The sequence below is a fragment of the Danio rerio genome, chromosome 3 (genome assembly GCF_049306965.1).
Source record: "Danio rerio strain Tuebingen ecotype United States chromosome 3, GRCz12tu, whole genome shotgun sequence".
Taxonomy (NCBI): Eukaryota; Metazoa; Chordata; class Actinopteri; order Cypriniformes; family Danionidae; genus Danio; species Danio rerio.
The window spans coordinates 67,319,099-67,333,153 of record NC_133178.1 but is presented as its reverse complement, the minus strand read 5'-3'; the positions used below and the strand labels follow the sequence as shown (position 1 = coordinate 67,333,153).

The 14,055-nt window shown below is 41.6% G+C and overlaps 1 protein-coding gene across 16 annotated transcripts in view; it reads right to left on the bottom strand.

Annotated features, from left to right (window-relative positions):
• Nucleotides 1-1,481: 1,481 nt before the first annotated feature.
• Nucleotides 1,482-14,055, bottom strand: part of zgc:113407 — a 34,558-nt gene continuing 21,984 nt past the window's right edge. For 7 of the 16 annotated variants that reach the window (XM_073945265.1, XM_073945267.1, XM_073945264.1 and 4 more), the window contains 2 exons: nucleotides 11,937-13,181; nucleotides 10,412-10,918 (listed from right to left, as the gene is read on the bottom strand). In XM_073945265.1, the coding sequence (XP_073801366.1) occupies nucleotides 12,319-13,181 (863 nt within the window). In that variant the 3' untranslated portion in view covers nucleotides 10,412-10,918; nucleotides 11,937-12,318. Of the gene's footprint in view, nucleotides 6,274-7,727; nucleotides 8,520-8,614; nucleotides 10,919-11,936; nucleotides 13,182-14,055 lie in introns of those variants that run through there. The other 9 variants (XM_073945261.1, XM_068218141.2, XM_068218145.2 and 6 more) reach the window with 9 other exon arrangements.

The following is a 14,055-nucleotide window of genomic DNA, read 5'->3' as shown; positions in this document are numbered from 1 at the left end:
ATGCCATTTTCTTTAAAACCTTTGAGACAAATGAGAGTTTAAGCTGCGGTCACACTAGAGTTTAAGCGTGTGAAATTCTGTCGTACATGGCGCTGCGAAAAGGGCCAGGATTAAACAAGTTTATTAGACATTTCAAAAAGCAAGCGATTGCTGCATGTTTTCAATTTCTGCCCAGAGAGGTCATGTTTTGATGCTTGATTGGTCTCACGCAGTCAAGTGATTCGATTTCGCAGGTCAGATTTCATTAAGCTTGAACTTTGCACCGAAGCGAACTGCGAATATTAAAGCATGACCCTTTTGACCCTTAACGCATGAGGACTTTTAGCTTACTAGCATTTTTAGCAATCAAGTTTGAAAAATATTTGGGTTTAGCTTTACTGACCGAAACCTGATATGCATTTAAGCAGTCTTATAAAATCTTGTGGACGCTTGCCTAAGAGTACGGGTAGATGAGTTCAACCAGGTCTGAGGATTTGAACTGACCTTTGACTGGTCAAATGTATGGACCGCGATAACCAGATCATCAGACACAGAAACTGGCTATCGGGACATGGAATGTCACCTCACTGAGAGGGCAGGAGCCTGAGCGAGGTGGTTGAACGGTATCGATTAGAGATAGTCAAGCTCAAGATAGTCGAACTTCTTTTACTCTGGAGTTGCCTGCAGTGAGAGGAAACCGGCTGGTGAGGGCTAGCTCATAGCTTCCCTACTTAGCTGTCATTGGGTGGACTTCCCAGGTGATAAGGTCACTTGCCTGCACATTTGGATTGGGGATAGGTCTCTAACTGTAGTTTGTGCTTACAAGCAAAAGAGCAGAGCAGAGTACCCAGCCTTCTTGAAAGTCCTTAGGAGGGTTGATGGACTAGACACTCTGTTGTTCTACTGGTGGAATTCAACACCCATGTAGGTAATGGCAGTGATACCTGGAAAGGGGTGATTCGGAGGAACAGCCTCCCTGATCTGGATCTGAATGGTGTTCTGTTGTTAGGCTTCTCTGCTGCAGTATCTCTAGACTGGGCAACTGGGGTGGTGCTTGCCATTTTTATGAAGGGAAACAGGTGTGAGGAACTCAGAGGAACACAGAGTAGAGCTGCTGCTTGTGTCTCAGATTATCCTGGACTTCAACCAAGGGAGGTGCTCTAGGCTTGTCCCACCAGGTGAAGGCCTCAGGGAAGACCCAAAACAGGCTGGAGGGACTGTGTCGGGGCTCGAATGGATTGCCACCAGAGGAGCTGGAGGAAGTTTCTAGTCTGCTCAAGGTACTGTGTTTCAGTTGGAAGATGCAGGTGAAGATGCAGATGAAACTCATGAAACAAATGGCGAGAACTATAACAAAGGGGTCACATGATGAAAACACGGAACAACACAGAACCTGACAAACACCTGTTGCTCTCCTGAGATGTTCAAGTATTAATCAATATTCAAGTTTGTGTTCTACTCAAAAAAAGTAAATGTAGTAAACTAGAAAGTATCTTGAACTTGAAACTAAAGAAACTTTATTAAGAAAAGAAGCAAAGACACAAGACAAATGAATAGGCTTTCCAAACTTAAGGCCTTGATATACTGAAGAACTGAAGAAGTGATGATGAACAAATTCGTGCAAAACGCTCAATTTGCGTATCGGGCGTATCGTGCTGCAGGATGTCTATTCACGTCTTTGCATTGACTTAACATGTAAATCACCCGCGCTTCATCTTCCGCATCTGGTGTGAACGTAGCATAATACACACCGATCCTGTCTATGGTTTCTCTCCAGTGTGAATCCTCTCATGTCTTTTCAGGTTTCGTAAGTCTCTGAATTTTCTTTCACAGTGTGAACATTTGTACGGTTTCTCTCCAGTGTGAATAGTTTCATGTTTTTTCAGATGTGCTAACTGAATAAATCTCTTGTCACAGTGTGAACACGTGTACGGTTTCTCTCCAGTGTGAATCATCTGGTGCCGCTTCAATCCTCCAGCTGTGATGAAAGTCTTCTCACACTCAAAGCATATATACTCTCGTATACCAGCGTGGATCTTCATGTGTTTATTAAGGTGTGATGATCGCCTGAAACTCTTCCCACACTGAGTGCAGGTGAATGGTCTCTCTCCAGTGTGGCTCATCATGTGTTCATTAAGGCTTGATGATTGGATGTAGCTCTTCCCACACAAAGTGCATGTGTATGGCTTCTCTCCACTGTGGATCTTTAAGTGTTGATTAAGGTTTGATGATTGGATGTAACTCTTCCCACACAGAGTGCATATGAATGGTTTCTCTCCAGTGTGGCTCCTCATGTGTAGATTAAAGTGTGATGATTGGCTAAAACTCTTCTGGCACCGAGGGCATGTGAATGGTTTCTCTCCAGTGTGGATCCTCATGTGTAGTTTAAGGCTGCATTTTCTTCCCAAACTCTTTCCACACTGAGTGCATGTGTATGGTTTCTCTCCAGTGTGGATCCTCATGTGTTTTTTAAGGTTTGATGAGTGGCTAAAACTCTTCTCGCACTGAGTGCATGTGTGTGGTTTCTTTCCAGTGTGGATCCTCATGTGAACCTTAAGATTGCTTTGTCTTGCCAAACTCTTCCCACACTGAGTGCAGGTGAAACGATTCTTGTCTCTGCTTTTGAAAATACCATCAGTCTGTAAATAATTTTCTTCAATGTTGACGTGATGTTCCTCCTCTTTAATCTCCTCATACTCTTCAAGTAGGTCTGAAATAAAAAAGTTGAGTTTTTAGTAAGTCATAGAAACTCATCAAAAGCTGAAGTGAAGACACTGGAAACACCGACTACACAAACTCGAATTCTGAAGGACATTAATGTAAAATAAATCAGATCATGTTTAGTTTTGATTAAATCTAAGTTTACGTTTGTAAAGGGCCTATTTTTATTTGTATATATTCATAAGTGCAACAACATTATGTTTTTGTTAAATGAATAAAACAGATAGGGAATGCTTTTTCATTCTGTGCCTGACTGGCATATGCGTCAGAATAAAGAGCTGAATCTCCATAAATATTTAGATAACAGAAATGACAGACCTGACATCTGCACCTTTAAATCAGCCAACTCTTTTTGAAAACAAATGTTCTCTGGTTTAGTAATCCACATGAATCAAACTCAATGCAGAATTCTATAACCTCGGGAAAACAGCAGGAAAACTGAAACGGGTGTGAGTGTGTGGTGCATGGCAGGATTTGTAGTCCATATGTTGACAGTATTGTAGTTCTTTAAGGAACTGCGTGTTTACCAGCGATCTTATCTTTGCAGGTGATTGTGACAGCCCCCCACCCTCAAAGAGCGGCTTCCAGACACTCCAAATACAGGCCAGGAGGGAGGTGGAGTTGAGGAACAGGGGGAGGCACGGAGAGCCAAGACCATGCAACGGCGGTGTACCTGGAGAGTGGAGCGGCGGAGGGCTTGGAGTGTGGAACTGTGGAGCCCCTGGAGCGTGGAGCGGTGGAGCACTGGAGCAGTGGAGAGCCTGGAGCAGCGGAGGGCCTGGAGCGTGGAGCAGCGGAGGACCTGGAGGGTGGAGCTGAAGTAGGTCTGAGGGCTTTTGTTTAGCAGGCACAGGCAGGTCATACACCCATAGTAGGTCAGGAGGCTCCGGTTCAGGAAGCACTGACACGTTCATTTAACCGCAGTGGGTCAGGAGGCTGTAGTTCAGGAGGCACCGGCAGTTTATGTACACGGCTCTGGCGGCACTGGGAGGTCACGTGGCTCAAGCAGCCATTCGTGGAACTCAGGTGGCGGCTCTGGCCATCTGTGGAATTTGAGAGGATCTGGCGCCTCTGGTGAATCGAGCAGCTCTGGGAGTGACAGCAGATCTGGCAGCTCTGGAGGTGGCAGTGGCAGCTGGATCAGTGATGGATTGGGCTCAACATCATGGCATTCCTTAGGCCCAATACTTGTGCAAGATGGGCACTGGGTCACAGCCAAGAACTACCCAACTATTCTGGAAGAACACGTGACCCAAATGGGCAAGCATTGTATTCTGAAGGCGGTGGCGTGTATCAGGATGATAATGCACCAATACAGACAGCAAGACTGGAGTCACCAGATCTAAATATTATTGAGCACTTTAGGGTGTTTTGGAGGAGTGAGTCAGGAAAGGTTTTCCTCCACTCGCAACATGTAGTGACCTGAACACTATTCTGTAAGAATATCAGCTCAAAACCCCTCTGGCCACTGTGCAGGAGTGGAGTCTGTAATTTCCCAGATGAACCGATGCTCTATTGGCCAAAAAAGGAGGCCCTACACCATACTAATGAATTGTTGTAAAATCAGGCATTTCAATTTCATTGTCCTACCCCTGTAAGTTTATTGTGTGATAAATACCAGCAATGTAGCCTTTAAAAACTGAAAGGTTGTTTTATATATGGTAAATAATGTTCACGTATGCTGTAAATAAAACATTTTTTTTGTGACACGAGCAAGCAGTTAATATTAATATAGTATCTAAATGTTTCTGTGACTTATTAAAGTATAAAACAGGCATAACCACATTTTGCCTAAAAAATAACACATACATACATGCTGCTTGCATATTATTATAGCACAGTTTGTGCTGAATACAGTATCATCTGCCTTTAGCCTTTAATATATATTTAAGAAACGGAAAACAATTCAGTTATAATTGATCAAAATAGGGCGATGAGCTTCACTGGAGGAGTGGTAGATCTGCCAATATTAAAGGTACTTTAAATAAATATGAATTAAATATTAATTTAATATTAAAGGTACTTTTTTTCCATCTTTATCACTGATAAAATCTCATAAGCTCTTTTAAACTTAACAACAGACATAATCAATGTTGTAATATAGTATGCCCCTAAATAGTGTAGCCTATACGCAGTTGATGGCATCAAGCTTTCTTGTAATTGAGATTGTGTCGTTTGTTCTTTACAGAAGATTTAGATGTGCTTCATCTGCCATGATAATGGACAACGACCAAGTGTATATACAGTGGGTACGCAAAGTTTCAGACCTCCTTAAATTTTTCACTTTGTTATTTTGCAGCCGTTTGCTCAAGTCATTTAGGTCCTTTACCCCTCATTAATGTACACACAGCAGCCCATATTGACAGAAAAACAAACACAGAATTGATGACATTTTTGCAGATTTATTAAAAAGAAAAACTGAAATATCACATGGCAAAGAAGGTGGTGATGTTTATGATGCAGATCCAGGACAGAGGCGATCAGCATCAGCGCTGGTTTGGCCGTCAACTCAAATCTGTGGCGTGCAATATCCTTCTTTTCGCTCTTGATTTTACTTCTTTGGCAAAGTATGTCTGTAGGCAGGTGTGATTGTAATATATAGTAATATTTTCACTGTTTTAACTGATAACATTAATCAGTTTAAAAAAACGTAGGTTATAATTAAACAGTCACTATGAGCATCCCTCACACACACTGATCATGTCTGTGGTGTCTCTCGAATGTGAATACTCTCATGTTTTTTCAGGGTTCGCAAGTCTCTGAATTTCTTGTCACAGTGTGAACACTTGCATGGTTTCTTTCCACTGTGAATCATTTCATGTGCTTTCAGATTTACCGACTGATTAAACCTCTTGTCACAGTGTGCACACTTGTACGGTTTCTCTCCAGTGTGAATCCTCTGGTGCCGCTTCATATCTCCAGCTGTAATGAAAGTCTTCTCACACTCAAAGCATATATACTCTCTCACACCAGTGTGGATCTTCATGTGTTGATTAAGTTGACTGGATCCGCTGAAACTCCTCCCACACTGAGTGCATGTGAATGGTTTCTCTCCAGTGTGGATCCTCATGTGTTCATTAAGGGTTGATGATCGGCTGAAACTCTTCCCACACTGAGTGCATGAGTACGGTTTCTCTCCAGTGTGGATCTTTCGGTGTAGATTAAGGGATGATGATTGCCTGAAATTCTTCCCACACTGAGTGCATGTGAATGGTTTCTCTCCAGTGTGGATCTTCATGTGTTCATTAAGGTGTGATGATTGGCTGAAACTCTTCCCACACTGAATGCATCTGAATGGTTTCTCTCCGCTGTGGATCTGCATGTGTAGACTCAGGTGTGATGACTGGCTGAAACTCTTCCCACACTGAGTGCATGTGTACGGTCTCTCTCCAGTGTGGGTCCTCATGTGAATCTTAAGGCTTTTGTTTCTTCCCAAACTCTTTCCACACTGAGTGCAGATGAAACGATTCTTTTCTCTCCTTTTCAAAATATCATCAGTCTGCAAATGAGTTTTTTCCTCAGTTGTAACATGATGTTCCTCCTCTTTAATCTCCTCATACTCTTGTATTAGGTCTGAAATAAAAAGTTGAGTTTTTATTAGGTCATAGAAACTCAACAAAAGCTGAAGTGAAACACACTGGAAACACACAGGGCAATTCTGGTGCACATTAATGTAAAATGAATTAGATCAGGTTTAGTTTTGATGACCTAAGGCGACAGGTCAGAGTCACGGTGGCAGTCCAGATTGACCGGAAAATGTCCCGGTGCTCCCTATGGCCAGTCCGCCCCTGCCGGTATATCACACTGATGGCCCATTAGAGGCTGGACTTGTCGGTCAAGGTGAGAATTGTCCAGTAATATTCATGATAAATAGTCTTTATAACAAAACAAGCGTCTCATCTGACGTATATCCATATATTGTTTAAAGTGAATCAGTAAACAGTGATTTAAAAACTCTAATCATTATGAGGAATTAGTTAGAAAAAGCTCTATACAGTCATGATCAAACTTGTTGGCATCCCTGACATTTTCCCAGAAAAGGAAGTATTTCTCACAGAGAAGTATTGCATTGACACCTGCTTTGCTACACACAGGTTTATTCCCTCTGTGTGTATTGCAACAACACAAAAAGGGAAGAAGAAAGCAATTCAGACAAGGTCAAACAAAACTCTTAAAATGGGCTGGACAAAAGTATTGGCACCCTATTAGAATTGTGGATAAATAAGACTGTTTCCAGCATGTGATGCTCCTTTAAACTCACCTGGGGCAAGCAACAGGTGTACGCAACATAAAAAAACACACCAGAAAGAAGATTAAAATGAGAGAAGTTCGATTAGGCCCAATCCCAATTCAACCCTTTACCCCTACCCCTCGTTCTGCGCATTCCCGTGAAGGGATAGGGGGGTCCCAATTCTCTTTAGCTTGAAGGCGTAGGGCTAAGGGGAGTGGGGTAGATAGCCCTTCCAATGAAGATTTTACAGGACCACACTCAAAACCAAGGGGTAAGAATATTCAGCACGGGTATAAAAACAGGTGGTTTTACTCCTGATGAGAATGTTTATTATTGTCAGACTCCACTTTCACATTAATACACCTGAATGAATCAAAACTCACAGCTAATCAGAACAGCCTGTGTGCAGCACCTGGTCAGATCATACAGAACTGTCAATCACAATCTGAGGTGACTGACAGGGGGCGTGGCTTTGCAGAAGCACAATGTGTGTGTGTGTGTGTAAACTAGTTCTCTGAAAGGAGAGAAAGCACTCACTGCCATGGGGCTGCCTCTAATAGAAAAAAAAAATAAAGAAAGAAAAGCGGTAGCGAAAGCCCAGCTCATATTGCTTTATTGATCCTGTGGGAAAGCAATAATGAACCTGTTTAAATATTTCTGAATAATGTGCTGAAAAACTACATTTTAACAAAACTTAAACCCAAAAGATTCAGGGCTTTGGAAAAAACATTTGGGGATGAATCCCCAGAAGCCCAACAACCCCCCGCACTGCCCCTGATCAGACATAAACACCAACCTATTTGTTGTTCAGTGTCTTCATGTTTAATTCTGCAGGGTTCTGGATCACTCATGTTCTCGCTGTTCTTCAATAAACTCTTCACTGGAGCCTGATGGGAATATCACAGTGTTTACAGCTGAACTGAAGGAGGAGGAGCTTCACTGGAGGAGGAGGAGGAGCTTCACTGGAGGAGGAGACAATTATTCTAATTAACATTCTGTTCGCTTATATTTATATTTTATTGCTATATCAGCAGCACTGGCTATATTCATGACAACACTTGTATTAAATATTCAATATATAATTGATGATCATAACTGTTTCTGAAACATCATTAATTGGTTAAAAACACACAAATAACAGCAACACTGATAAAGTCTTATAAGCTCTTTTAGTCTGATCAATGATCAATATTGTAAAATTCCTCCAGAAAACACATTTTTAAACATTTGCCTTCAAATATTTCCTGAATAAAAACATTCTCTAATATCATTTACAAATATACACTCTATTAAAATATGTTTCACCATCAAAATATTCTCACACAAGTTACACATAGGTTTCTCTTCCCTGTTCAGTAAATATGTGTGTAAGTGTTGAGTGGCCGATTCTACATCTCATGTGTGCAGCGTGATCATGTCTCTGATTGCCTACAGTTATCTCTCAATACTGTAATACATTCATTATTAAGTGTTTTTATACTATTACACTAATCCCACATTCTGTTTCACTGCTAAATAAAGTGTTTGCAATGAAGTTCAAAGTTCCAATTTATAAAATAAAAATGACAGAGTTTGAATGCAAAAATCTCTAAGGGCCATCTGAACTTTCCATCAAAAATGAACATGTTCTCAGCCTCCTTTGTTTATGTTGAGATATTTCACTTTAATGACCAGGAAAGGGACTGATTCTTTGCTATAAAAGTGATATTCCTGAATATTGTTTTATACTATTAACTGTTATGGATTTATTTCTCTTTAAAGTTTACACAAGCAGACATTAAGTTAAAAAGATCAATAATCAATATTAAACAGTATTTAAACACTCTTAGGTCTACTTCTCATATGCAGAATAGTCAATATGTAAATAACCCAGCATCAAATGTAGTAAACCCAGATCTCCTCAGCTGCTACAGGCCTCTCCAGTCTTACATTTCTACGCTGTAACAGATGTGTTTGTTGGGAAGTTGTTTACAACACACCTTTGAAACAAGCACTTAGTGAAGGAATGAGATGGAGACACAAATGAAAGGTGGCCAGATAACCCGTGAGTAACGCATTACAGAAGTGTTTACAGCCTAGCATCGAGCTAAAAACAAGAGACTATATTAGCATTGAGCACATATGTTAAAGCAGTTAAAGCAACCCGCAAGATAATTGCAGCAAATCTGCGAACGCTACAAAGGTCAGATATAATACACTTACTTTGAATAGACGCACAACACCCGAAACAGAAGTGGAGTTAAAGCAATTCAACAGCAAACAGCAAAGCTCTGCACTCTCCGCCTCACACTGAGCGCCGTGGGTGGGTGGGGTGTTTGCCTGCACGCTCACCAGAGAAAGCCCATTCGCTGCCTGCAGGCGCTCAGTAAAAGCTAATTGGCTGCAAGTAAGCGCTCAAAGAAAGCTGATTGGCTGCCTGTTTGTCAATCGGTCTCTCGACAACAGAGGGAAACATTTGTGTTCAGATGATTAATTCTTTTTTTTCAGTCTCTTCAGAGGAATATAACATTGTTTTTGTGCAATCCCTGATTGTATAATACCTTCAGATATAGCAAGTTTGAGTTGTTATCATTCACACCAATTGATCAAAAACATCAAATTCAGTCCTGTCACATTTGCATTAAATCTAACACTAACAGGCGTGCAATACACCTTCAAGGCTATAACTCAGAGGAAGAGACATTTGATGGAGAAGCTGAAGGTGATCAAGCACGTGTTCCATCACTGAATTGTATGACTTTATGCTTGTTTTTGTATGATTATTTTAAGGAGGTCAAGCTTATCCATTGAATGTGAACTCTAATCATTACTGAATGGAAGACTCTTGCTTGATGCGTCTGATAAACTTACATAATATGCTGTAATTTAAGTTTTGTATCATACCTGTAACCCAGTGTCTCCTCTTTGAAAAAATGCTATTTATTTAACAATACATAAATATAGTCGTTAGAGGCTGATCTCAAAAATATATTTATTTTTATTGACAGAATTGTTGGTGCAGGCTACTGCCGTCTCTGTGGTCTTTCTGGCTTCATAGGACATAGAGCTTCAGCATGCAGTGGGACGGTTTGCTGCTGAGTGTGACGTGGCAGGGAAAGAGACGGCACCCCTAAGTCAGAAACCTACCATGGTGGTAGACTAGAAAAAAATGTCCATCTCCAGTTAAGAGGACAGTTCTTAGCCCTAATGAAGTTCAAGTATCTGCGGTTTTGTTCACAAGGGAGGGAGGGATGGAGTGTGAGATTAAAAGACGGATCAGTGCAGCGGCAGCGGCAATGCAGTTGATGTGTTGGTCTGTTGTGGTGAAGCAGCCTGGACAGAAGGCAATGTTCCCAAATTACTGCTCATCTAGGTTCCTACTCTCACCTAAGTTCATGACTGACAGGACAAGATCTCGGATACAACCGGACACATTTTACAAAGTGTTATGACCCGCTTGTTTGAGTCGCAACATAAAAGACAGATCAACAACAAAACAGCCTGAATGCAAATTATTTATTATAAAATGTAAATCATAGAACAATCAAACAAAGCAACCAACAGATGTCTAGGAATAATAATAAAGATAAAGAACTTAGGGTATAATCACAACAACACTTTAACTACATGATACAAGTAATGCAAAACAAAACCATGAGGTTAAAGAGTCAGTGAGATGGCAGGTCTTGACATGAGGACTCCTGAGTAGCCACAGTGTCCTGGGGTAGCACAACAACTCTTATATACCCTTTGATGAGTAATGCAGGCATCCAATCAGGATCTACCACATGCTCCAATCTGGAGTCTTGTGAACATCACAGTGTATTAATATTGTAAAACTTATACCTGTCGCTCTGCCTAAATCACAAAATATTCATCAAGTTTGTATTCTACTCACAAAAAGCAAATGTAGTAAACTATAAATAATCTTGAACCTGAAAGTAAAGAAACTTTATTAATAAAAGAAGCAACACAGGATGGATGAATAGGCTTTCTAAACTTGAGGCCCTGGTATACACAGTGGCGTAGCGCAAAATGCGGAGGGCGGGGGGTAATTCCTGACAAAAAGCTTGTGTTTGTGTGCACAGAAATGTACTATTCACCCTCCCTGTTAAATTTGATCTAATTCGTGTCCTGAAACACAGCTCCTCTCCTGCTTTCACTGCTCATACTGACGGAGGGAGCGATTCGTTTGTGAATGAATCTCCGTTATGAACGACTCGTTCACTAGCCGACAATAATACCAGTTTCTGGCAGCGCAGCATCTCGTTGTCATATTTCTTTTGCATTGTTTGCTGATTTTATTCAACAAAACTAGCATAAGGCGAGTATTTAGTGAGAGTTGGAGCTAATTTGCCTGATGGTGAATGCAGTAAGTGACTGTATTATCATCAATAACGCTACCTGATTAGCACAAAAGTTCAGAACATACAAAAACAGAAAAAACGTAATCTTACCTATGAAATGTTCTGCCTTTGTGCTTTGTTTGCTCGTTACTACACTTGTAGACAGCGCTAAAGTCCCGCATCTTCACGTAATAACACTGTCTTGACTCGTGCGGTTGAATGACATTTGTTCTGGGAGCACTGTACCAATGTGGCGGCGCTATTGACGCATGCTCAGGGTTCCTATGCGATATCTAGTGTATATATCTATGTCACAAATTGTGGAGCGGGGAAAGGAGGCGGAGTGAAGCGACAACGCGGGGAATCCTTCACAAACTGAGGAGCGATCACAAACCGAAAGCAGCGAGAGCGTCAAAGTAGCCAGAAGTCATTCATTTTTTAACGAGAACCGGCGGCGAGAAACAGCAGCGGCAAGCAATCAGAATGAAGTAGTCCACCGCTTGAGAGGTGTTCAGAGAACACAGACCTGTGAACTTTGGTTCCGACCACAGTTGTTCCCAAGAGTTTGATTATTGCGGTTCCTGGATTTTCAATTATTAAAAATCGCGACGACGTGGGGCCCCCTAATCATGCGGGGCCCCCCCGCGGTGCGTGCCTTGCGGGCCCGTCCGCTACGCCACTGGGTATACAGCAAACTAACTGTCCAGGAGCTCCGCCTTCTTTGATGTGTGGTGTCTTCCCAGTGATTTGTTTCTCATTCAGGGAGTCAGACAGAGAACATCATCTAAAACAACAACACTAGCCACATGAACACACTGGAAAGCGGAGCAGCAGAGCTGTACAGATATATCCGCCAGATATATGGTCAATATGAGCATCTCTAATTGACACTGATCATGTCTATGGTTAGTCCACATTGTGAATCCTCTCATGTGTTTTCAGATCTCAGTTTTCAAATCTCTTAATTTCTTTTTGCATTGTTAACACTTGTATGGTTTCTCTCCCATGTGAATCCTCTGATGCAGTTTAAACTCTACAGCTGTACTGAAAGTCTTTTCACACTCAAAGCACATATATGTGGATCTTCATGTGTTTATTAAGGTGTGATGATCGCCTGAAACTCTTTCCACACTGAGTGCATGTGTATGGTTTCTCTCCAGTGTGAATCATTGTGTGTTTATTGAGATTTGATGAGTGGCTAAAACTCTTCCCACACTGAGTACAAGTGAATGGTTTCTCTCCAGTGTGGCTCCACATGTGTTTAGTAACGTCTGATGACTGGCTGAAACTCTTCCCACACTGAGTGCATGTGTATGGTCTCTCTCCAGTGTGACTCCACATGTGTTTATTAAGGTTTGATGATTGGCTGAAACTCTTCCCACACTGAGTGCACGTGAATGGTTTCTCGCCAGTATGGCTCCTCATGTGTTTAATAACGTCTGATGATTGGTTAAAACCTTTCCCACACTGTGTGCACATGTATGGTTTCTCTCCAGTGTGGATCTTCATGTGTTGATTAAGGGTTGATACGTGGCTGAAACTCTTCCCACACTGAGTGCATGTGAATGGTTTCTCTCCAGTGTGGATTCTCATGTGTTTATTAACATCTGATGATTGGCTGAAACTCTTCCCACACTGTGTGCACATGTATGGTTTCTCTCCAGTGTGGATCCTCATGTGCTGATTAAGGTTTGATGTGTGGCTGAAACTCATTCCACACTCAGTGCATGTGAATGGTTTCTCTCCAGTGTGGCTCCTCATGTGAATCTTGAGGCTGCTTTTACTTTCAAAACTCTTCCCACACTGGGTGCAGGTAAAACTATTCTTGTCTCTCCTTTTGAAAATATCATCAGTCTGTAAATGATTTTCCTCAATTTTGACATGGTGTTCCTCCTCTTTAATCTCCTCATACTCTTCAATTAGGTCTGAAATAAAAAAGTTGAGTTTTTAGTAAGTCGTAGAAACTCATCAAAAGCTGAAGTGAAAGACACTGGAAACCATGGCTACACAAACTGTAAATTTGATGCACATTAACGCAAAACTAATTACATATATAGCCGTTTTCCACTATCGTGCTGAATGGTTCTTTATGCAGAACCGTTCCATTCCATGCCAAACTAGGCCAGACAGCACGGATACATTTTAATGTTCCACTGTGATGCTGCACCTGAGCTCTTTGAAACGTTACACAAAATGCATCAGTAGTTGCCTTGGTAACGCAATGTAAACATTTGGTGCATATTTAAAATATAATTTAAATCATACAACACAGTACTGTTACAGTGCCACTCTGTAAAGCTTTCAAACAAAAGTCCAAAAACTTAAGTAAAGTTTGACTTTATACGGTAAAGGACGACATCACAACACAGCGTAACCGTTCTTCAGGTGGTCTAACCAGCGTGAAATTACAAAACAAGCTGATATATGGGCTTTGATTGAATAGTGAAAGTATTTCCTCGTGGTTCGTCGGCAAGTTCGTGTTCCATGGATATAGCAATGCTATTGTGGATTGTGGACATCGACGATCTTAAGCGACTTTATTCAATGCGCAACAGAAAAAGTCTTTCAGGGGTGCAGTTGGTAAAGTTCACGCCCGGATTAGATTGAGGTTTTTGTGCTACCAAATCCAGCACTGCATGCAATAAACTCAGTCAGGCGAATTAACGGTCTCATTGCCTAACCGTACGTTCACACCGAAAGCGGCGAGAGCGTCCAAGGTTGCTCTGGCCACCCTGGCGACAACGCTGTCTGCCTTCTGCTCCTGCGGCGAGAGCGTCACAACTCGCTACATTGATCTCG